This window comes from Gigantopelta aegis, chromosome 10, assembly GCF_016097555.1.
Source record: "Gigantopelta aegis isolate Gae_Host chromosome 10, Gae_host_genome, whole genome shotgun sequence".
Taxonomy (NCBI): domain Eukaryota; kingdom Metazoa; phylum Mollusca; class Gastropoda; order Neomphalida; family Peltospiridae; genus Gigantopelta; species Gigantopelta aegis.
In genome coordinates, this window is record NC_054708.1 from 49,776,921 (window position 1) to 49,799,713 (window position 22,793).

General features: G+C 35.4%; 1 protein-coding gene across 1 annotated transcript in view; it reads left to right on the forward strand.

Moving 5' to 3' along the window:
• The window catches only part of LOC121382632 (tyrosine-protein kinase ABL1-like), a 43,888-nt gene extending 25,881 nt beyond the window's left edge, over positions 1–18,007 (forward strand). The window contains exons 2-12 of the mRNA XM_041512161.1: positions 205–375; positions 1,694–1,995; positions 3,036–3,231; positions 4,891–4,967; positions 5,352–5,436; positions 5,905–6,082; positions 7,022–7,206; positions 8,302–8,454; positions 9,644–9,733; positions 10,684–10,803; positions 14,667–18,007. Of these exons, the coding sequence (XP_041368095.1) occupies positions 205–375; positions 1,694–1,995; positions 3,036–3,231; positions 4,891–4,967; positions 5,352–5,436; positions 5,905–6,082; positions 7,022–7,206; positions 8,302–8,454; positions 9,644–9,733; positions 10,684–10,803; positions 14,667–16,858 (3,749 nt within the window). The 3' untranslated portion in view covers positions 16,859–18,007. The remainder of the gene's footprint in view (positions 1–204; positions 376–1,693; positions 1,996–3,035; positions 3,232–4,890; positions 4,968–5,351; positions 5,437–5,904; positions 6,083–7,021; positions 7,207–8,301; positions 8,455–9,643; positions 9,734–10,683; positions 10,804–14,666) is intronic.
• The last annotated feature ends 4,786 nt before the right edge of the window (positions 18,008–22,793 follow it).

Sequence of the window (22,793 nt, forward strand, 5' to 3'; positions counted from 1 at the left end):
GTTACATAAATTTACACTGGTATTTTGTATTAGGGCTTGTTTTCTTTAATTTTTTTGTTTTTGTTTTTGTCTTCTTTTGTTAATCACATATTATCTTATATTCAGTACAGATGACTTGGCTAAATTAACCTAGATATTGGTAAAAATTCATAGTTTGAACTTGAGTTAAAATGTAAAAGTACATTTAATTATGTTTTATTGCAGAAGCCCTCCTCCAAAACCGCCCCCTCCCCGATGCACCTCTCAACCTCCTGGGCTCCAAGTGGATGTCAAAGGAAAACCTGCTGACAGGACAACATGAAGATGACCCCAATTTGTTTGTGGCGCTTTACGACTTTCAGGCTGGGGGAGACAACCAAATCAACATTATTAAAGGTAATCCTTCAAAACCCAATTTGTTTGTGGCACTTTATGACTTTCAGGCTGGGGGAGACAATTAAATCAACATTGTTAAAGGTAACCCTTCAAAACCCAATTTGTTTGTGGCGCTTTACGACTTTTAGGCTGGGGGAGACAACCAAATCAACATTGTTTAAAGGTAACCCTTCAAAACCCAATTTGTTTGTTAGGCTTTACGACATTCAGGCTAGGGGAGACAGCCAATCAGTATTGTTAAAGGTAACCCTTCAAAATAAAACAAAATATTTACAAATGCTGTCCTTGCAAAGAATACATGCTCGAGTTTAGGTACAAGTATTCTAGAAATTTTTAACACGTTAATTTATTGAAGTTAAAAATAAATAAGGTTCTTTTTGACACAAATACAGTTGTATTTTAAATGTTTGGCAGTGACAGTAATTTATAATAATTTGTTTTCATTACATATTGTTTACTTGAAACTTGACAAATGTATGGTGTATGTAAAATAATCAACTTATAATAAAGCAAGCAATATTTACATATGAAGGCATTAAATTTGGGGATATTCTTTTTAGGATTTGCCAGAATCCTAAACATTGTTTAAATTAGATATATTGGGATTCTAGTTCATAATTTTATGCTTTCGAACCGACAGTGTTCAAAATAAGCACTTGTCCGTTTGTTCTGACAAGGGAAAATCTGCTTCAACAAGCAAAATGGACCTCAATGGTTGTCCAGTGAACAAGTAAAAATTTATAATGCAGTTTCATTTCAGGCAACCAAAAACATTGTCCTTGCACTTACAGCATTTTATACAACCTACAGGCCTGTCTATTTGTAAACAATGCGTTGCTCCTATGATAATAATTCCAGGCAAGAAATTTTAAATATGGAAAGCAGTTCCACAAACTTATAAATATAACAAAGTAAATTTCTTTTAGCCCATAATAAATAATATGTTTTTTTCAAAATAAAAGTAAAAAGGTGAAATGATTTTTTTTTCATTTTTTTTTTCTTCAGCACATTGGAAATACGGCACCTATACCTTTTTTTTCTCTCTTTTTTTCCCCCCCTCTCACAAAATCATGGGCCTCTATCCTCAAGGTGGGTGGGAATGGAAATATAGAATCTATTTTGTTTATGGCCTTAGAAAAAAATGACAGACAGCACAAAAACACTCACCAATTTCCGTTTTTCAGAACTGTGTTAAATAAGCGGGCGCGAGCCATTGCTCACCTGTCAAATAGAGGTCTGGTACACAAAACATATATGTTAAACAATTTGTTACTTCTTGTAAGTATTAATATTTTTTTTAATTAATTTTTGTTCACAGGTGAGCAGACGACAATCCTGGGGTACAACAAAGGCGGAGAGTGGTGTGAAGTGAAGAACCGGAATGGCATGGTCGGCTGGGTCCCCAGCAACTACATCGCTCCCGTGAACAGTCTCGACAAGTTCTCCTGGTACCACGGACAGATATCAAGGAATGCCTCGGAGTACTTACTCAGCAGTGGCATCAATGGGAGTTTTCTTGTGCGTGAAAGTGAAAGTAGTCCTGGTCAAAGATCAATTTCTGTACGGTTCGAAGGTCGGGTGTACCACTATCGGATCAGTGAAAACCAGGATAGTGGCAAGGTGAGTTAAGTCACTGGATGGCATTTATTCAGGTTTGTTTTTTGCTTCTTGTTCTTTCTCTTTTTAGGGGGTGGGTTGGAGGGGGTTACCTTTTGTCTTGCCTTTATGAACAGATTTTCACATGAATATTTAGAGCTGGATGAGCAAAACAACAGTCAATGATTTAAAGGGACAGTCCCTAGTTTTTAAACACTACAGCATATTTTTCACTATTAGAGCCGTCTGTGATCATTGAAATCAAACAGTACTTATATTTTATTCTTTAGATATCCATTTCCGTAGAACCAAAGTGTTTCTGGTCATCCTGGTGTTTCTAATACCAAAAAAATAATGTTTCATATTTTTAAAAATGCATGTGTGTCTGAGAAGTAGCAGTTTATTGATTCGAGTTCTAGTCTATTTTTAAGGCTATTTCCCTTTTTAACGTCACATACTCTTCTTTCACTCTGTTGTAACTTTTATCCAAATGAGTTGCAGGTTTGTAGATTAGGGTCTGCGCCTTTAACAGCTGATTACTGAAGCATTACATGATATCCATTCATTTGATTCTGTTTCATTTATGTTATTATGGACTTATTGGTGATGGAAATTGATTTGGTGTAATGAAACTGGCTGGTGACCATTTACATTACACCTACTATGTAATAAATAATGAATCTTTGGGTACCAGTGTTAACAAAAATGGTGGCATTTGTTAGAAAGAATAACTTTTGTCTGTTCAGCTTGAATTTTAATAAAGGTAAACCAGTTGATAGATACTAATCTAAGACAATCTGATTAAAATTAGCTCTACTGGTCTACCAGTAGATCTAACAGCATTGCGTGGACTCCCATGTCCAGGTGACATTCCATCTATAAATAACCATTTAAATATCGACCAATTACACTTCGCCTTTTATAGCATTATTCAGAAGCATACAAATTCAAAAAATATAGGGCGATATTCACCAAAAACACTAGCAACAGGTGTTAGGCTACCATATTTTAAAAGTGTTAAACAATTTTTTCCCCCTTTTCTTCAATTCTCAATTTTCTTGCAGGTTTATGTAACATCAGAACATCGCTTCAACACACTGGCTGAGCTAGTTCATCATCATTCCATCCATTCTGATGGGCTAGTGACAACGCTTCTGTACCCTGCACCAAAGAGAAACAAACCGACCGTGTTTGGCGTGAGCCCCGAGCCAGACAAGTGGGAAATAGAACGGACAGAGATCGCCATGAAGCACAGGCTGGGTAATCTGACCACAGTTACCTTTCTTTACATGGAGCAAAGTGAAACATATTGATTCCTATAAACTCAAAACTTCCAAATTGAACAGTTCATTTGATTATTTAAGAGTTACGTCTCCATAATTGAACTCTTCGGTAACCCAATAAAATGTTCTATTTGGAGAAGTTTCACTTTGGTTCTGATGTGTGATTAATCTTTTTACATTTATGAATGAAATAATTGTGTGCATTTTGCAGGGACCTCTCTAAATCAAATCCGAGTTTGATTACTGTACTATATTGGTTTAGACTGTGCATGTACTGCAGATGGAGATTGCAGACTTACCTGCTTCAGACAGATTTTGAGATGAAACGGATATCAATTTAGAAGGAGTCAACTATAATATTTAAAAACATTAACTGTCATGACACGTTTCATTATAAAAATTAGCTATATCAAAGCTTTTGCTAAGTATAAGTTGTGCTTTTCAAACTGTTAAAACATTAACTGTCATGACACTTCATTATAAAAATTAGCTATATCAAAGCTTTTGCTAAGTGTAAGTTGTGCTTTTCGAACTGTCATGACGCGTTTCATTATAAAAATTAGCTATATCAAAGCTTTTGCCAAGTATAAGTTGTGCTTTTCAAACTGTTAAAACATTAACTGTCATGACACGTTTCATTATAAAAATTAGCTATATCAAAGCTTTTGCTAAGTGTAAGTTGTGCTTTTCGAACTGTCATGACGCGTTTCATTATAAAAATTAGCTATATCAAAGCTTTTGCCAAGTATAAGTTGTGCTTTTCAAACTGTTAAAACATTAACTGTCATGACACGTTTCATTATAAAAATTAGCTATATCAAAGCTTTTGCTAAGTATAAGTTGTGCTTTTCAGACTGTTAAAACATTAACTGTCATGATACGGTTCATTATAAAATTAGCTACATCAAAGCTTTTGCTAAGTGTAAGTTGTGCTTTTCGAACTGTCATGACGCGTTTCACTATAAAAATTAGCTATATCAAAGCTTTTGCTAAGTGTAAGTTCTGCTTTTCAAACTGTTTAAACATTTAACTGCCATGACATGTTTCATTATAAAAATTAGCTACATCAAAGCTTTTGCTAAGTGTGAGTTTAGCTTTTTGAACTGTCATGACATGTTTCATTATAAAAATTAGCTATATCAAAGCTTTTGCTAAGTGTAAGTTGTGCTTTCCGAACTGTCATGACATGTTTCATTATAAAAATGCTTTTGCTAAGTATAAGTTGTGCTTTTCAAACTGTTAAAACATTAACTGTCATGACATGTTTCATTATAAAAATTAGCTATATCAAAGCTTTTGCCAAGTATAAGTTGTGCTTTTAAAACTGTTAAAACATTAACTGTCATGACATGTTTCATTATAAAAATTAGCTATATCAAAGCTTTTGCTAAGTATAAGTTGTGCTTTTCAAACTGTTAAAACATTAACTGTCATGACATGTTTCATTATAAAAATTAGCTATATCAAAGCCTTTGCCAAGTATAAGTTGTGCTTTTCAAACTGTTAAAACATTAACTGTCATGACATGTTTCATTATAAAAATTAGCTATATCAAAGCTTTTGCTAAGTGTAAGTTGTGCTTTTCGAACTGTCTTCAGCTAGATTTTCTAATTACTTTCCATTGTGCCTGGTGTAGGAGGAGGCCAGTATGGAGATGTGTACGAGGCTGTGTGGAAGAGGTACAACAAGACCGTGGCTGTGAAGACTCTCAAGGTAATGTGGCTCTCGTTGCTGTTGTGCCATCTTTTATGAAATTTAAAAAAAAAGTTGTGTAGAAAATGATATTGTATATATATGTAATTGTTTACAGTCAGGTGTTTAACAACATTCTATAGTGTAGCTGTGTTTAAATAAATAATGTGTTGAGTTCAAATAATGTTTATAATAATTTCAAAATTATACTTGTATGGTTATTGAACCAATAAAACATAGCATAAAATATGAGAGCAAAATTGTTTCTTACTTTTCTTGTATTAGGAGAAGAAATATTTTATCTTAAGAACCTAGACATTTACAATTGATTGTGCCCAAGTCATAGTGTTGTCTGTGGTTCCTACAAACAACATACTTAATACTCAAATTGTCTAATAATTTTAGGAGGATACTATGGCACTGAAAGATTTTCTGGAAGAAGCTGCAATTATGAAAGAGATGAAACATCCAAATCTTGTTCAGTTGCTGGGTAAGATTTTGAAATGTTTATTTATGATGTAGTGGGTTTTTTTTGCTTGGGTTTTTTTTTTCCTGATTTTTATTTTTGGCTTGTTTTTTTGTTTTTTATTTTTTTATTATACACACCCTGCTTCCTTGAATGATAATTTTTTTAGTAGCTGTGTCTTCAGTATCACTTTAGTAGAAGATTAAAAAAAATCATCAAGTATTTTACTGAAATATTTGTTTAATGAGCAAATACCAAATTTGGCTTATAAAAATAAACAGAATTGAATGAAAACTACTTTGACTAATATCCAGTTGCAATTAATCCCAGAGGTAATTGACATATTAGTTTTTGTCATATTCTGTCTCTCTGTCCATAACTGTTAACATGTTTTGTGATGGCAATTAGTCATAATCTAAAACTGTTTTCAAGGAACTGGTTTCATGTCATTAGCTATTTACAGTTTAATACATTTTATGATGTTTTTTGTAGGTGTCTGCACACGAGAACCCCCATTTTATATCGTAACTGAGTTCATGGCTCTGGGCAACCTGCTGGACTTCTTGCGGAGCAGTAATAAAAATGAGCTTGGCCCCACTGTGCTCATGTACATGGCAACGCAGATTGCATCAGCAATGGCCTACCTAGAAGACAGGATGTTTATCCATAGGTAACAAAAAATACTTTAGCCATATCAGACTCAAAGATCAGACTCACAAATCGCTGTGGTAAAGTTAAGTTATTACTGAGAGTATTAAAATTTGAATATTTCTTTTATTTTCACCATTCGTTTCTGGTGTTTCACCAGTCTAGTATTATTCATTGTGATGGATGCATCTTCAATTATGCTTTATTTTGTTTGTAATGGTTGGATTTAATGTGAATAGGTGTACATGTTATTTGGCCAAGTATATTTACCATGTTGTATTTACATAAACCTGAACATTTATATCATAACTAAAAAGACAAAAGAGAAATAAGACTTTCAGATCAGTGACCAATATTAAATATAATTAATAAAATAATTCTGTCCAATTTATTTTTAACATCCCCCATGATGTGTTAATTACCGTTACAATCTTGCCTCGCCTTAGTATATCATCATTTATGAACACAAAGACAAACACCTACAGTTTTAATAAAGTTGTTTATTATCAATATTAGTGATTATATTCAAATGTTTTAATGCAAATTAGCAGTCTGTTATCATGTGTTTTAATACTATGTATCTTTGCAAATAGTAGAAAATCACACTTCTGTTGAGTGTTAGAATAGAGAAGAAGAAATTTTTATGTGACAGGGTTTTTTTTTGGGGGGGGGGGGGGGTTCATGTGACACTATCACAGCACATAGATTTATTCAGAGCTAGCTTTGCCACTTGTCAACTTCACCAATTGCGAATTTTAAAAACAATTGGTAAAATTTATTTTAATTTGACGGAAAAAAACATTGGTGTAATCATTGATATTTTGTTGGAAAATAACTATAGATTTGCATTTTTGAGATAATTTGGTGTAATATTGTGATCACCCAAAGCTAGCCCTGTTATTAATGATCGACTCTTAAATGTCAGACATAAAGTCAGTGTGATCTGCTTCATGTATTTCAGAGATCTAGCTGCTAGGAACTGCCTTGTGAGTGAGAACCATCTAGTCAAGGTCGCTGATTTTGGTCTGGCGCGGCTGATGAAGGACGATACCTACACGGCCCACGCTGGGGCCAAGTTCCCTATTAAATGGACGGCACCAGAAGGATTAGCTTTCAACAAATTCTCAACCAAGTCCGATGTCTGGGGTATGCTGGTTTCTTAAAAACATCTCCAAAGATTGGACAGTTGTGGCTTCCAAAAATATTTTTAACAGTGTCCAATTTTTAGTAACAAATAATTGAAACCAGTTTTTTTTAATTATCATTTATGATATTTGTGTACATATGACAAAGGATATCTATCAATATCACCCACAACACAAACATGTTCTGCAGTTACAGTCAAGGAAAAGAGAGAAATATGTCTGTACAAATTACAGAATGAAGAAATAAGGAAATGTTTTATTTAACGACACACTCAACACATTATATTTATGGTTATATGGCATCGGACATATGGTTAAGGACCACACAGATATTGAGAGGGGGAACCCTCTGTCGCCACTTCATGCACTACTCTTTTTCGATTGGCAGCAAGGGATCTTTTATATACACCATACCACAGACAGGATAGCACATGCCACGGCCTTTGATGTACCAGTTGTGGTGCACTGGCTGGAGCAAGAAATAGCCCAATGGGTCCACCGACAGGGATCGATCCCAAACCGACCGCTCATCAAGTGAACGCTTTATCACTGGGCTACGTCCAGCCCCACACAGAATGAAGAAGCCAACTATTTTAGAAACTGCTTTGATAATAAAGTTGTCAAATAAAAGATTGGCGACTTCCTGCTGCAGAGTTAAACATATTTGTATTGAACTGTTCAGTCTGGTGACCTGTATTTGTATTGAACTGTTCAGTCTGATGACCTGTATTTGTATTGAACTGTTCAGTCTGATGACCTGTATTTGTATTGACCTGTTCAGTCTGGTGACCTGTATTTGTATTGAACTGTTCAGTCTGGTGACCTGTATTTGTATTGAACTGTTCAGTCTGATGACCTGTATTTTTATTTTCATTCAACAAAATTTGTGTTATGTGTTGATATTTTTTTTTTATATTTCTTTTGCCTGGTTATTTAAGGGAGACAACTTTGCACAGACGCTCCAATACAACCTTAAAGTATTCTGATATTTTTTTAAATCCATAAGCTCTGGATTTATGAGGTTTTATTGTGGACACATTATGTATTTTACTTTGTTTTTATGTTACTAATATTCACTGTGTTATCTTCTGTTCAGCGTTTGGTGTGTTACTATGGGAACTGGCCACTTTTGGAATGTCCCCGTACCCCGGTGTGGAGCTGACTGACGTGTATCATCTGTTGGAGCGAGGCTACAGAATGGAGCGACCTTCTGGTTGTCCTGCCAATGTGTATCAACTCATGCTTAAGTGTAAGTCATGATGATGCTGAAAACACATCACAAAACTGTCACCTTCAGATCGCTTCAAACTTGGATAACGGTTATCTTAGAGTAGAATCATCATAATCGGATTGTGGGGTATAGTCGTATTACATGTATTTCATTTGTTGACTGGGATATCAGTTTACATGACTGCATTTGTTGTACTGGTTGTGGTTACTGGCAAAGTGGTTTTCAATATCAGTTAACAGTTGCACGTTGTTACAAAAATGTTAGGCTTGTTGTATGAGTATATTTCATTAGATGTGGAGCCTACTACTGGGTTTTTTCTTCTTCTTTTTTTTTTCTTTTTTTTTTTTGTCATTTCAAAATTAATTAAAAATAAGTTCAGGGATATCTTAATTGTTAGGTCGTTTCGGTAATATCAGATTTGTTTTTGTATTTTTCACAGTAGACTATATGTAAAGTTAATTGCTTGTCATGTGGTATTGTCATTTATAATCAGACTTAAGTTATTAACTGGATGGTGGCCTATCTGTTGTCCGAACCAAATTGTTAACAACTACGAAAAATTACTCTCCTACCTTTAATTGCCGTTAGGTTTCTTCCAAAGTCTGTCCAGACAGAAATCTTGAAAAAACCATTACAATGACACAGATTCCACATACCAGATGATAACTATGTCACCTATATCGACTTCGCATGTAATTTCGTATCAGCTGCCATTTTGACTTTTTATGGAATATTCTTCAAGAGGGGTGAAAGGATAGGACTTAATCTAACAACGTCATAACATGTTATGATATAAAAGCAAACGCGATGACGTCATATTATTTTTAATTTTTTTTTTTTTGATTTTTTTTTTTGAATGATACCACTAGAGATCATTGATTTCATATTAATTGTGTCACATACTTTGGAGGCTTTCACCCCTCTTGAAGAGCATTCCATAAAAAAGCAACATGGCAGACGGCAGAAAACTGCATGTATTTTTCCCTATGCAATCTCAGAAAAGACGATATCGGCGACATTGGTGCAGTCTCGAGTGGGGAATCTGTATATTTGTAGTGGTTTTTTTGCGATTTGTGTCTGGACAAACTTTGGAGGAAATCTAAAGGCAATTAAAGGTAGGAGAGTAATTTTTCGTAGTTGTTAACAATTTGGTTCGGACAATAAATTCAGTATATATACACTAATAAAATGTCCTGCATTTTAACAGGCTGGCAGTGGGAGCCAAAAGATCGACCTACGTTCCAAGACATCCACTTCTGTTTAGAAAATATGTTTGATATTTCCAGTATTAGTGAAGGTGAGTTTCTTTTACTTTTTAATAATAATACTTCTGTTTCAAAACAGTTTATTAAACATTAATTTGTATGCCTTGTCTGCAGTCACACCAGATTGTTAAACAAATAAGATTTTAACCATCATGTTCATACATAAGCAAGTCCAGTTATTACACTACTTCTTTAGATATTGGCAAGAGTTTATAAATAGAAAACAGTAAAACATTTAATGTTGAGTAACAGCAGAAATATTTCAATAACAAAAACAACAAAAAACTGCTTCTTAAGCACACGGTCATTTACAGTTTAGTTTATCTAGATGTTCATGAATATGAACATCCAAAATAGATTAAGACACTTAAAAATATTTATATTGAGTTAATTTTAATACAAGCTGTGAACAGATGTCTATGCCTCTTCTTGTTTCTGGATTTTACTTTTAAGAGGTATAAGAAAAATATTTATACATTTTTCTGATCATCTCTCAGCTACTGTGAAAGTCACAGAGGTGAAGCACTTGTTACTTATGTGTCATCATTAACGTTTTCATGTAGGTCTGATTCTTATAAACTGAGTTCTAGTTTTGGACATACACATACGCTATGGATGAAAGAATATCACCAATTACTTGTATATCAGTTATCGTTATATAACAGATAACATGACAGGCAAGACGTCCAATGTGTGCTTGTTTTGTATTTGTGTTTAATTATAAATTGCAAATGTCTTGGATTTCAGCTTCAGCTTTTTACTTTTTTAACATGTTATGTTTGAATATATTTTACCCTATTCGTATAGACGACAAATGTGCAACTCCTCCTACTCCTAGAACCAGGTATGATTGATTTTTTTGATTTTTTTTTTGTATATCCCATATATAATACATTAACATCCATTTATATTTTAAAAGTATTTATCCATTGTTAATTTGGAGATGGTGTTAATAATTAACCAATAACAATGGCTTTTGCAGAAGTGGAAAAGGAATTGGAAAAGAGCGAGAAGAAAAAAGTGCCAAGTCTGCCTTCAAAGAAATCTCGTAATCAAAATTTTGATAGTTCTGAGATGTTAGGTGATGGACGTTCAAGTGCAGGTAATATTGCCTGCATACGTAATTTGTTCAAGGTGTTTAACCTTCAACTTCATAAACTGCAACTGTTATTTTTCTAATTAAAGTTTGCCAGATAACCATGTGTGTTGTGATATATATTGAGGTTACCTCTAGCATTAAACTGCTCAATCCTTCAATTAAAATTTAAAGGGAAAGTTTATTACTTTTATTAATTATTTTGGTTAAATTTTCAAGGTTTTTATGGGGGAGGGGGCTAGATTTTGTCAACAGGAAACAAAAGGAAATAGTGAAGTATTTACGAATTACCATTTGTAAATAATCAGTGGATTCATAAACCAGCATCTATTGATTGATGATTGAACATCCAGAAATTTGTTTAAAGGTAGGGTAAACTCAAACAAGAGCCTTATGTGTTAGAAAGATGCATACCCGGACCACCAACACATACTGACACTTTAACAAATGAAAAACGCGTAATTTTAGAGTTAATGAAAAACCATGATTATTTCTGCTAACTGGGGGCAGCCATTTTGTTTCATTTTTGTGACGTCCGGTGGTATAGCTTGGGGCGAAGTGATGTCAGCTCCGTCCATCTTCTTTATGCACAGTGTAACCAAACGCTCTAATTTACGACAAGGTGCTTCGCTTTCATCAACCTGACTTGTAAAACAACATAAATGACTTGATAGTATAATAAACTATTTAATTAAATATATTTCAGGTTACATCAATAGAACGTAATGGAGTTATAGTATTTATTTATTTTTTTTAAATCCAAAGAAAAAATACTATTGGGTCTATTGGTAAGGTACGTTCGAGCAAAAACGACCACTTACGATACCCAAGTGATACTTTTCGTTTCTTTGGGACGACGTAATTGGTCAGTTTTGTGATTTTAGATGGGAAAGTCTACTTAATCAAGGGTTTTACAGAATTACTTACAGTAATAAAGCAGGGCGGTTGGTAATGTCCATTACGATTTGAGGTGTATCCGTGCTGTTATCACACAATACCCTGTGATCTTCATAAAAGAGGCACGTGTTTTTAGTGTGTCTAGAAACAGTGTCTGGGGACCATCTGAATATACACCTGCCAATCAGGAACCACAAAAAGGCCACGGAAAGAAAAGCCCAATTAACCAAGAAAACGCTCCGATTATTGTTTCAGTACGTGGGTTAATTTATGTACGAAACATAATGCAGTTATTTAAACACTTTGACAATGGTGGTTTATTTTGTATTGAAAAATAATATATAAATTGGTGCTGGCTTACTAGGATGGATATTGTTATAGAACATTGCGATGCATCTGCAAAAATCAGGTGTTTTGTTTCTTCAGTTCGATAACTAATTCCTGATGTGACACGTTAGGTATTACGTAACCACCAGCTCGCCAGAGGGCGTATTCACTGGGATAGTACAAAATGGCTGCGCCCATTCTATATAATAGCCGTCACATTTAACCGTTTTATTAATTAACTATACGATTATACTTGTTGATATTATGCAATAATGTGCATTATATACTCTTCAAAAGAAGAAACGCAAAACCACATTGTCGTAACATTTGGAGAATTGATTTAATTATTGAATGGTGAGTCCGATAATTACCAAATGTTGCAGGATTGTTCACAATTCACTCTAGTCCATTGTGAGTAAGTGATAGGGACACACCACCAAGGTCAAGGTCATCTGGAGTCAATACCGGGTATGGCCTCCGCGTTTGTTGACAACTGCCTGGCACCGCCTGCCCATTGAAGCAACCAGAGTACGGATGACGTCCCGGGGGATGGTGGCCCACTCGGCCTGCAAGGCTGCTGCCAGCTCGGGCAGGGTCTGGGGCTGTGGATGTCGCTGTCGGAGGCGTCGGTCCAACTCGTCCCATAGATGCTCAATTGGGTTCAAATCTGGTGATATCGATGGCAAGGAAGGACATTAATGTTGTTGTTCTGTAGGAAAGCCGTTGTGAGACGTGCTGTGTGAGGCCTGGCGTTGTCATGTTGGAACACTGCGTTGGCGTTGGCCATAACTGGAACGATGTGTGGCCGGAGGATCTGGTCAATGTAGCCCTGTGCATTCAGGTTGCCCTGCACGTGGACCAGGTCAGTTCTGCCAGTGTGTGAGATGGCTGCCCACACCATGACACTACCCCCGCCGAATCTGTCCACTTACTGCACGCAGTTTGCCGCATAACATTCACCACGACGCCTATACACGCGACATCTTCCATCATGACGTCGGAGCAGAAATCGGGACTCGTCACTGAACCACACCTGTCTCCATCGCAGTTGAGGCCATTGTCGATGAATCTGGCACCACTGCAGTCGGAGTCGACGGTGTTGTGGTGTTAAGATGACACCTCGAACTGGACGTCTGGCACGAATTCCTACCTCACGTAGGCGGTTCCGTACGGCCTGGTCGGATATCCTGCGCAAACCTGGTATTGCTGCGGCTGTGGAGGTGGCAGTAGTCAATCGTTCCCGAAGGTGGCATACCCGGATGTAGCGGTCCTGCCCGGGGGTAGTGACCCGTGGTCGACCGGATCTAGGGAGGTCACGTGTTGATCCATGTTGCTGGTAACGGTCCCACAGTCTGGAGATGGTGCTTGGGGACACATGGAATGCCCTGGCAACGGCCGTTCTGGATTCGCCTGCGTCTAGTCGGCCGATGGCATTGTTTCTCTGCGGTTCACTGAGACGTGGCATGTCCTGGATTGTCAACTGTCGGCCAGATACAGAGGCCAGGCAAGCGAACACCCTGCACTTTTATACTGTCGGTGTTCATGTTGCACGTGCAGACAACGCACGTGCAGTGGTGACATGGTTTGCACATGGCTGCGTTTTTGCGAATATTCACATTTTGGAACTTTATTGTACAGTAGCTGCGTTTTATCGAATGTAACCGTGGGAATGTGTTTGGGACATGCAATGACCTTATATTTACAAAGCATGAACCGGTAGGAAACATAAAATCGGAGTTATAACCCATTTGTACCCTTTTGCGTTTCTTTTTTTGAAGAGTATATATTGTTGAATATGCATACCAGGCCAAATGCCTTAATTGTCCCCACCTTTAACTTAGACTAATTTTTTAGTATGTTTTTTGTTTTGTGGTTCTGAATAGATAAATAAAATGTAAAAAAATAAATTCTGTAATATAAGGATCTGGTTTTGAAATTCCCTGACATTAATCTTTGTTTTTAATCATTTATTATGGAACCTGGACTAACATTTATGAACCTCATTTATTAATTAGGGTTTTTATTCAAATTGTTTTTAATTTTTGGGGTTTAAAATATTAACTTTTATAAGTATAAGATATTTAAAAAAACATTTATTTTTTAAAAAATTTGTTATTTGAAATGCAAAACAGATAACAGCTTTTGAATATAGCAATATGTTAACAGGTGTTCGTGAAAACTGAAAGAACATTAATAAATCTTATTGTTTACTTCAGGGTTTTTTCCAAATTAAACAGTTAATTTTTCATTTGTGAAATGAAACAAGTTGAATAATAACAAATGATACTTATTTATGTTTATTAAAAACTCTATTGTTGCTACACCAAATGCGCTTCGAAGTGCTTTGAACCCATTCCAGTTCAGTTTGGTTCTATTTATGACGTCAACGTCGTACAAAAGTGATACAGGCTATTCACATCCTCCATTTTGCAGTTTACTATTGTACTTTAAAGGTAAAGGAAAACTGGATGATGTCAACACACAGGTAAATGACATCATATGAAAGCAGCAGACCCCTCCTGTTACATGAGAATCGTATTTGGTGTAGCACGTTCCAAAGTTACATGCATATATATTTATGTGTGCGAGTTGTCTTGATGCAAACGTAAAATCATGTTTAAAATGTTTAGTTTTTTCTGCCTCAGGTCCAACTCCACCAGCGGGAAGACGAGTGTTACCTCCATTGAATGATGCTGATATCACGTTAAGAAGAGTTTCCGAAATTCTTTCCCGGAAATCATCTCGTAAGAAAGGAGGTCCAGCCCCAGCTCCCCCGCGCCGGACTACTTCGTGTCGAGAAGCGGGCGGGGAAAAGTCCGAACTCGACACTGAGCTCAAATCACGAATGAAGCTACAAAAAGCTAAAATTGAAAGTTCAACGATTGCTGAAAACGAAAACACATATGATGGCCCATGGGACAACAGTGCTTTAATGCTGACAATTGATCCCAGTTCTCGGACTGCGGCCCTTGCCCCTCGCTCAAAACACAATAGTGGCTCACCTAAGTTCATATCTAGAACAGATGCTAAAGACAAGTTCGTTGGTGATGACGTTCAAAATAAAAGTGAAGATACACTTAAAATGGCTCAAATTGATAAGTCAAAGTATTTAATTTCTGAGGCCAATGCTCGCAAATTTGATAAAGCTGATATTGAGAGAAGTAGTGGTAGAAAGAAGTCTTCACTGGCAAGTATTGATTTGGACAAAAAGTATGACAAACGTACTAAAGATGGTGAAGAGCCAGAACAATTTTCACAAACAGTTGAACCAAGTCCTCAAATCGGGGGCCAATACCCTAAAAAAGCCTTGCCACTGCCGCAGAATCCCTCAGTTCGTAAAAAAGTGTTGGATTCTTCGAGGCCAGAGCTTAAACATTCTTCTGTCAGTGTCGATTCTAGTGGGGGGTCTGTCGCAGTAGGGAAATTAGATGTAGCAAATGTTGCAAAAGCAATCAATAGGTATGGAACAATTCCCAAAGGTGTCCGCATTGGTGCCTATTTGGCATCGATGGAGCATGAACAGAACAATCATAATCGGGACTTGCCCACAGTGGAAGACCATGATTCAGGAACCGACACGGCTAGTGTCATTTCATGTCCACCTATGAACTTTAATGGTCAACTTTCCAGTGCTAACAGCAAGCCTACGAAGGACGACAGTGATCCAGGCATTAAGCCTGAACCAAATGTCAAACCATCGGCTGTCGTGAAATCACAGTCTACTCACGTTATAGCCGAAAACACAACTCCCCAGGCCCACTATGCAGGCGTGCTGCAGAGGCATAAATCTGACCTGACATCTGGCAAAGCAAACTGTGTGGGTAGTAGCAAGACCGATCTGACGTCGTATAAGTCTGAGACGGATCTGACAAAAGCCTCCGATGTGCAGACGGATAACATTAGTAGTGTGACACAAAAACCGAAACCAAGTCCGCGTTTCTCGAGAAATTTCGGAGATGCAAACACTGAACAGCCAATGGCGCCTTTCTCACAAGATGACCTCCGCCCGGGACCTCGCGTGCCTCACAAGCCTTTCCATCACCCACAGGGCTCAGATCTCAGCCAGGCTTCTGATGGAGTCCACGATCAAAACTCTCTTCCTCCAAGACCGCCCTTCTCTGTCAAATCCAAATCTTCGCAGGCTGACGGCAGTCCCAAGGATGCTGATGGAAATGATAGTAGTAGCTTCGGTAAAAATAAGTTCTTTCAAGGTTCACAACAAAAGCCTGCTAAAGATGACGCATCAAATGCTGTGTCGTTGTTTAAAACATTTGGTAAAGTTAACAGCGTCAAGGAGACCAACCTTGACCTGGTGAACAGCGATGCTATTCTCGGAATAAATGATTTGTCTAAAAAACAAACTGATGACATAGACGATGGTATTTACAAACCTGTCATTCCTTTGCAGAGGTTGATGCAGGGCAACATTAAGGCCAGTCTGGATCAGATGGAGAGGTCACTGGTCGAGCTGGGACCCGAGCAGCCCAGTGACCAGCCATCCGATTCAGAGTCGGCTTCAGTATCAAAAGACTCAATTCTACAGGCTTCTTCCAAGTTGAAATCGTGTATTGATAAGTTGGCTGTGGCGGGGAACAAGTCGAGCACAAACTTTATGCTTTTGTCGGAGGAAGTTCAGTCTTTCTATGCACTGTGTTGTCAATACATAGACTCACTACCGCCCCATGCCAAGTTTCACGCACGGGAGCTCTTATCTAGGCTACAGTTGCATAGTCAGAATCTGAAAACATACACTAGTAGCACGCCATCTGGTGGTGGCCATCTGCTCGATGATATACAGAGTACTAGTAAGGAAATAATGCACGTAATCGATAGATAAGTTTATATTCAGCCCTGTGTGTGAAAACGTATTGATACAAACATTTTGGGTGGCTTTTTGGCCAAATTGTGTCACTTTTATACAAAAGAAATACTTTTTTTTTTAAATAATAGAATCAGCATGTATGCTTGTGAATATGGCCAGCTAGATTCAAATTTTTATTACAAGGAATTGTGAGGGAAAATGTCATTGCTTCCATGCTTAGTTCTTCTTTTCTTTTCTTTTTATTTATAAAAACATTTGTATCTTCACGTGTATCATCTAGTGTGGAAATTGAATCCATTAATAATTATACCTTAATAAAACCATGCATTGAATGCAAATGTTTAATTAATCTTAAGAGATGATATATATCTTCGTTTGATCTGAAATACAAACATTCAGCTTTTATGCATAATTCTTTTAATAAGATTTTGAATAAGTTTATTTCAAACGTCATCCTCATTAATGATTCTTTTTAAAAATACAGTAAAAATCTTCATTTGGTGTGGATACACCATGCCAGATTTTCCCGAACCAGTACATAAGACTGTCCGACATAAAAACAGTCACAATTTAATAGTCTTTGAACAAGTAAATATTATAACACAAAGATTACTAAAATTTAACGCTGGTTTGTTTATAGATTTTAATTTCTGACCACGAGATTGACTAGTTAGACACACAATTCCAAACCAACAAACTTCAAACCAAATGATGCCAATAAACCAAAAATTGTGTTAGAAAGGACATGTAGCATTTTACTCCAAATTAATTTTACAGTTTATTTGACCTTTGAAGACTTCCACACCATTAACATAGAGTTTCTCATGTTTTATTTTATATTTATACTTTCATTGCCTGCCAACCATAATTTTAATTTAATTTTCTTTTTAATCAGCTTTGAATTTTTAGTAAATATCTATTCACTGTAAATGTAATTTGTAGATAACTGTTCACTTGGTTTGTTTCTGGAAGCTATAACATTTCTTCTTTACCATTTCCCAAAATAATTATTTCTGTAATTTGGATTGAAAGTGTGATTGTTTTTGTCTTTTAATTGCAATGAGTAAACTTTTTAGGTATGGAACATTTAAAAAAAAGATTGGTGTGTAAGGATTTTATAATGTTTTTGCAATTGTATCATGGTGACTATAAAAGTGAAATCTATGTCCAGTGTACTTTGTTTGGTCTTTGTAGGTGTGAAAGTCCATCCATTCATCACATGTAATTTATTCAGAGTTGAATGGGTTTTTTTAGGTTTTTTATTATTTTTTTAACAATCGAAGTCGGTGTTTCTGCCAGGGGGTATAACGGGTATGGCGCCATACCCAAATATTTTGCAGATTTTATTTTTTTAAGTTAACCTTTTGACAAAATTAATGACTCTTATCATTACTGTATGATTTTCTTAACCCTAATCCAAAACTTAACCCATTTTCTTTTTGGCGAAGATCCCCCATTGTGGTTGCATTCAATTCCATAGAGCCATACCCAAAAATTTATTTCTGGCAGAAACACTGAAAGTGGAAATAGTGGGGGGAGGGGGTCAATGGATATTCTGACCTTGTATTCCACTGTACCATCCAATAATCAAGCTCCATCTTCATCATTTCAAAGGTTTAAAAATCAAACAAAGTGAAAAATTGGTATGTATTTTCATTATGTTTGAGAACGCATTTGGTTACCATTTTTTGTTTAAACAAAATGAACTCGTACAAATATTGGCTCTTTCATTGCATACAAAAATGAAATTTCATTCTGGACAAGGATTAGAATATAACATCTAGATGTAGATCTGTGGCTGTGAAACACTAGAGCGTTTCAAATGTATCATAGACATGCTTTTTATTTAACAGTTTGATCCAAAGTTATACAGATACAACTTAGAAAATATAAGATATCTGACACATGAAACATTTCATATTCTTGGATAAAAAAAAAAAAAAAAGTAAAATAACTTCTGGAAAGGTTACCTTAAATATACATTTATGATGGTAAAAATGTCATATTTCTGGCATCATTGAGTTATATAAAACACTTGTCTGTAATTTTCTATTGTGAGTCTAATATAATCAAAATTCAAGCTTGCCAAATCTGGACATATTGGAGAATTGGTGCATTGTGAAATGTAGTTTTAATCCTGGCGAGTTGTACAGTTGTTGATCTGCTACACGGCCTGACAATATTGCATCAGTATTCATACATTTGCAGACCTCACCATTTAAGTTGAGCTATCACTGTCGCCCCCCATCACTCAACCGAGAGTAATATTTAGCTCCCCTTAGTATGTGAATTTATATGGTATCAATACGGTAATATTTTCAACGGCTTTCCATAATCTAAGTATGGGGAGCAATTAATCACTACCCACAATGTTTTTCACATTGAGGTCTGCATCTAATGTGTGTGGATTAATATTTCATTCAACCAGCAACACAGTCAACATCCCAACTTGCTGGGGGGAGAAATGGTTTATTGTTGACTAATATTGTTGACTAGTTGTTTAATGTGTAAAAAAGCAAAGAACAACCAAGGGAATGGGTCAGGACTTGACAATAAAGAGATTAGTAGGGGCTAGAGTCATGCTCCCTTAAAAAGTATATGTAACCACGTTAAAAAAACACCCAAACATTCCCCTGCACATGCACCAGAGTAGATATGAAGTCACATAAACTGTGTTGTACTACTTTGGAAGGTCGACAGCCAGGTGGTCCTGGTTTTAAAATTAGTGGAATGTTCTAGGTCCGATATCTTTGTGAGGCACTGTAGTTTTATTGTCTTCATGCCCAGCATACATCTATCATCTGCAGTTTTAAATAAAAGTTCCTTGTGCATAGTTCAAAATAGACTGGAAATTTTATTTTAGCAAATAAAATTTATGTTTGGTAGTGCAAATTTGATTAAGGTTAGGGGCTAGACTATATACTGAGATTGATTTTGTTATCAAATCCAAAGTTATTTTGTTCATGAAATCATCAAAATGTTGAGACAAATGCTATCTCTTGCATTAAAAATCTTATTAGATATTATGGAAATGCTTGTATAATCTAAAATAATATATAAATGTATACTAGTAATTGCCATTTCAGAATGGAGTATGGCGATTCATGTACATAAAATAAGTATAGTGTAAACCTCGAAATCCACATATTTTATTTGATCTTCAAAAGGAAAAGGTCATAGCACTTGTATTTCTTTGCAGATGTATGAGGTAATCGACATTTATCTGAAATACGTCATTAAAAAACCCCAACCTTTTAGCAATACATTAGTCTTGAGCATTTAATCGGTGAATTGAATATTTGCAATGTACTGGTACATATACATACATTTACATATACATGTACTTACTATTATAAACATAATATTGTCCTAAACTGAACACTTATGAAACTTAACTAAATCATAACTTTGTGATCACTCAAAGAATCATAAAAATTGAGTGTCAGTATTATTTTGAATGTATATTGCTGCAGTGTAAACATGCTTTTTTTCATGGTTTATGAATTAATTTTCAATTCCATGCAGAAGTGTTTGACTTCTCTTTTAAGATCTCTAATATCAAGTGATAAATATTTATATAAAATGAAGGGTTAATTAAAAAAAATTGCTTAAATACATGAATATATATAAGTATTATGTATGGTTTAAGATCTAATATTCCTGGGTGTTGTATATTTGTGAGTGCCACAGGAATAACGATTTCTAAAACAATCAGTTTTGAAAGATAATACTGCTAGATTTCAAGTTGTCAAAATAAAGCCAAAAGTCATTTCATTATTGTTGAAAATATTAAATTTGCATTTCAGATATGATATAAATGATTATACAATTAAACATTTACCTGTTTTCACTAAATTCCGCTTTTAAAAAAGCTATCGGTTAAAAAAGTAAACATTTGATCAATACTGAATTCAAGTTATCTGCTGAAAATAATAACAAAACAGAATAACATTTACTTGCTACCTGTTCTAGTTCAGGGCAACCCACAAAAATACAGTTCTTACTTTGTTGGGACAATTTTTGGATGACATAGTTGTGAAATATTTACTGACTAGACTAACTTCTTTTTTTCCCCAGTGTATTGTGCAAATGAAGGGTAAAGGATCGCACTTTAGGTTCAGATACCTTTCTTTTGTTGTTTTTGTCAGGGCAGGTAGTAAGAATCATATACAAGCTTAGCCCCACTAATATTCAACACTCGAGTATATAATAGAAGTCAGATTTGTATGCTAAAGCCAATTGAATCAAATTTATTATAAAACTTTTGTTATTAAACTGCTGGAAAGTGATTTAATGACTTTTTAGATGAAGCGTTTAACAGTATGTTAGGATATGTTGTAATTGAAATGTGCTGTGTGTTTGTTGTGTGTTGTTTGTGTAATAGGATGGCTGAGTGTGTTCTGTAATTCTCTGGCCTACGTGCAATGACTGGGATGTCCATGTCCAATTCAGTTTCCGTTGTTCATATGCTGATTTTACTTTTATCATCCAGATCTGTGTTAAAACATTTCATTTCATTGTAGATTTTAAAAATCTCCCTCACCCATAACATGCTTTCCACTTCATCTTCGTCTTACTCCAGCATTTCAGCTTTTCCTTTGTCTTTGTCTTTGCCTGTGTTTAATTTATCAAATGTATTCTGTATTCAGTACAGCACTGTTTCACCGTTTGTCTTTAGTTTTACTCTCTTGATTCTTTTATTTGTAATGGCCATAGTATGTGCTTTAGATCTGCTGTACATTAAGTCTAAACATTTTTTTTTTAGGATGCGGATTTTTGTGTCAAGCTCATTTTTATGACAGAAAAACTGGTATTGGTGTGAAAATTTTAAGTACTGTCTCGTTTTTATGGTAGATACAAGATGCTATGAAAATTCACAAATCTTCCTTATTTTCAGGTAATGTGCTGTTTGTTGTTAAATACTAATATACACTGCTGTAAAACTTGCATTGCTGGACACCGCTATGTATAATATGGCTTGTACTTAACAAAGATCTGTACTTAATATCACTTAACCTGTAGCACACTAAAGTTAAAGGATCTGGCCTCCTGATTGTAAAATGTTTGATGTCTGAATTGTATACTGCCGATAAAACATAACCTAAAGTCCTCAAAATGATAACCATATTTTTGCATCAAAACTCTTGGAAGTTTAAAACCCGACTGATTGCAATTGACTGTATTGTTGTATCTGAAAGTTGTGATGACATTTGACACGTGTAATAATAGCATGTGTAATACAGTTCTGATTCAAACTTGCCCGTTTCAGATTGTGTTAAAAAGATAATTTTTTATCTTTAAAAAGCCGCTTTTTAATTATTATCCTTCATTGTATTTATATATTATAGCAACAGTCCATCACAATGCTAATGTAGTTTTTGGCTTTTCATGCTAGGTATTTTTGTGAATCATATGTAATATAAGTATATGAGTTGGGGAAGTGGGGGTGGGCTGCTCTATTATTTTCACCTTGTATTTCCATCATTCTACTCACAATATTGGTGCTAATCAATTAAAAATGCATAGTGATTTATTTGGAACCCTATATAGCTGTTTGGTAATAATGCAAATATTAATAAACACCATATTCGGGCATTTTTCGTTTAATTCAGGTAAATATCAATGTGCTCACCATCACCACCCCACTCCCCCACCAATAAAATTGGGAGCCTGTATGCCTATGATAAGGAATAAGCAAAAATATGGGATGTAATTTTCAATAGGACATTAGTATGTTTGAACCAGTGTTTTTATAAGTGTTCATGCTTTTTTGGAAAGACTGTCAGCAGTTTTAATATATTGTGTACAGTAATTTTTCATTTATTTTGAGTTTTGTTATATGGTAAAAGTATTAAGAATAAAAATTACTGCAGTGGTATCTTTAGAGATTTTAGCTATAAAAAAAACCCATCCCAACTTTCATTGCTGTGTTATCTGCATTAAGTTACAT